The sequence below is a fragment of the Papaver somniferum genome, chromosome 5 (assembly GCF_003573695.1).
Source record: "Papaver somniferum cultivar HN1 chromosome 5, ASM357369v1, whole genome shotgun sequence".
NCBI classification, from domain to species: Eukaryota; Viridiplantae; Streptophyta; class Magnoliopsida; order Ranunculales; family Papaveraceae; genus Papaver; species Papaver somniferum.
The window spans coordinates 11,993,455-11,996,170 of NC_039362.1; the positions used below are offsets into that span (position 1 = coordinate 11,993,455).

Below are 2,716 nucleotides of genomic sequence, written 5' to 3' on the forward strand. Positions count from 1 at the left end.
TTTTCTATTTCTAGTTTATAATCAAAAAGCTGACATTGGAAAGCATCTTGTAGTATAAATATAATAATTGCTGCTTTCGGTGAGAGAATAAAAATATTTTTCTTTCTAGGGTTTTACGAGATCAACAATTTCTGTTTTTGTTCTTCTGCCTCCCTTTTTTGTTCTTCATTCAAGTGATTGATCAGAGTAACAATGGCGACGACTGCAAGACAATCAGAAGCTCAAGCTCAATTCCAGTTTACGAAGCAACCGTATGTCGAAGATGTTGGACCTAGGAAGATGTAAGCTCAATTCATTATTTTACTTTTGTTTTAGTCTGTTTTTGTTTGTAGCCTGAAAATTGTTTTGATTGATTTTTGTTTGTTGCAGTCAAAGTATAAAGTTCTCAATGATGTCTGGACCAGAAATCATGAAAGCTTCTGAAGTTCAAGTGTATGATAGTGGTTTTTATGATCAAAACATAAAGCCTAAGAAGAATGCATTGCTCGATTCTCGTATGGTATGTTGTATTTCTTTTAAACAACTTGTATAGTGTAGCCAATTATGGTTTTGTCTTGTGGTCATGACGTATGCTTGAACTATGTGGTTGATTTCAGGGTCCTGCTGGTAGCAAAATGGGTATCATTTGTGAAACATGCCATGGCGATTTTGCAAATTGCCCAGGACATTATGGATATTTGCATCTTTGCCTTCTGGTGTTCAATGTTGGATACTTCAATGCGATTCTTAATATTCTTAAATGCATATGTAAGGTATGGTAATTCTGCAATTTGATTATGTTTTGCTTGCTTCACATTATGGTCACGGTTTTTCCATATTTACATTATACATTAGCTACTCATTGGTATGTACTAAATTTTGTATCTGTTACAGTCATGTGCTCGAATACTACTGTCGGAGAAAGAACGTGTAAGTTACTTAAAGAAGATGAGGAATCCCAAAGCGGAGGCTTTGCAGAAGACTGCCACAGCCAAGGCGATATTAAAAAGTTGTAAACCCAAAACATGCAGCAGATGCGGATACATCAATGGTTTGCCTTCTATCCCTTTTTTAATACATTGATGATAGAGACTTATCTTACTTCATTGATGGTAGAGTCGGAACTAGCAATGTTGCACACAGAAACATTTGTGTAATATTGTTCGTGCACTTTTCTGTGAGGATAGGCGAACAATGGAAAATGGATCATCAAATTGTAGTAGTTCTTTAGAACACAGCATATACCAAATCTCACATAATTTCTGTTTGTACTTTATTCAAACATTGTAAAAGTAGTATGCTTTACTGGATAATAATTATGTTTAAAATAAATATAAGTATTAAATAATAATTCTGTGCACACAGCATCGAACCATCAGTCTCGAGCAATTGAGGCCGCATTGTAGACTCTGAATTAGCTAATTGGTATTTTGGTGGGTGCATAAGACTCTGCACTTCCCCAACCTGTCTGTGAGCTTGTTTCTGCTGACCTTTTCTGTCAGTTTAGGGGAATCGGGAAACTCTTCGAATAAATGAATAGAAACTAATGTTTAACATATTGAAACATGATTAAGGTCATGGGCACATGGCAAAGGTGATTATTTTCAAGATAAGTATGGTCGTCACTAAATTCGTATGCCAAATTTGTACTTGCAGCTGTAGTGAAAAAAGCAGGAACAGTTATGGGTATTATTCATGACCGAAGCAAAAAATTTACGGATGACACAGATAAAGAATGCAAAGCAGCACTTTCTGGGACACGTATTCAAATTCTTAACCCTGTTAGAGTTCTTGGTCTCTTTAAAAGAATACTGGACCAGGTATAAGCTTTTATTGATGATGGTTTGGGTACATAAAATGGCCTTTCGAGATAAAATTCTCAAGCAAGATATATGACACGATTCTTTAGCTTCATTCTCTATTCCTTGCACTTTTTTTTTTTTTTTCTGTTTGTTAATATTCCTTATCTTCGTATTGCAGGACTGTGAACTACTATATCTCAGTGATAGGCCTGAGAAACTTATTATTACAGACATTTTGGTGTCTCCTACAGCTATCCGTCCTTCTTCTTTTGTAGATGGAGGAAGAAGGTTGGTTATACATGGTTGAACATTTATGTCTTTAGTGCTGCTGTTTGAGTTACTCGTGATAATTTATTCTATGTGCTTAATTAGTGAATTGATTATCAATTTGCTTTTGCCGCAGTAACGAAGATGATATCACTTCTAAACTTAATACCATTATTCAAACAAATGCTTCCCTCCGACAAGACTTAGATGGCAAGAAGTCCACTTCCCAATGTTTGGTACGGATCAGAGCATAACATGGCTTATTGTTTACTTTTCAGTTTCTTGCGACATTTTTCAAACTATTATCACAATAGTCTGATTAGAAAAATTGCTGCTTCTTGTTTCTTTGGTTCTGATGAATGTCTTTTATGCTCTAATCATAGTAACACTATTACTCGACTTGCAGGGTGATTGGGAACTACTCCAAGTTGAGGTTGCACAATATATTAATAGCGAAGTCCGTGGTGTCCCCCTAAGTATGATGCAGTCCTCAAAACCATTACGAGGGTTCGTCCAACGTCTCAAAGGGAAACAGGGGCGCTTTCGTGGGAACTTGTGTGGAAAACGTGTTGAGTATACTGCCAGGACTGTTATTTCCCCTGATCCTAATCTTAAAATTACAGAGGTTACTTGCTGTTTTTAGCTTTGACTATCTTTGGTTGTTGCAT

General features: G+C 36.1%; 1 protein-coding gene across 1 annotated transcript in view; it reads left to right on the plus strand.

Moving 5' to 3' along the window:
* LOC113278768 (DNA-directed RNA polymerase III subunit 1-like) overlaps positions 1-2,716 on the plus strand; it is a 5,595-nt gene continuing 2,879 nt past the window's right edge. Inside the window, exons 1-8 of the mRNA XM_026527520.1 lie at positions 1-281; positions 370-499; positions 597-752; positions 874-1,030; positions 1,636-1,799; positions 1,960-2,069; positions 2,185-2,284; positions 2,455-2,673. Of these exons, the coding sequence (XP_026383305.1) occupies positions 193-281; positions 370-499; positions 597-752; positions 874-1,030; positions 1,636-1,799; positions 1,960-2,069; positions 2,185-2,284; positions 2,455-2,673 (1,125 nt within the window). The 5' untranslated portion in view covers positions 1-192. The remainder of the gene's footprint in view (positions 282-369; positions 500-596; positions 753-873; positions 1,031-1,635; positions 1,800-1,959; positions 2,070-2,184; positions 2,285-2,454; positions 2,674-2,716) is intronic.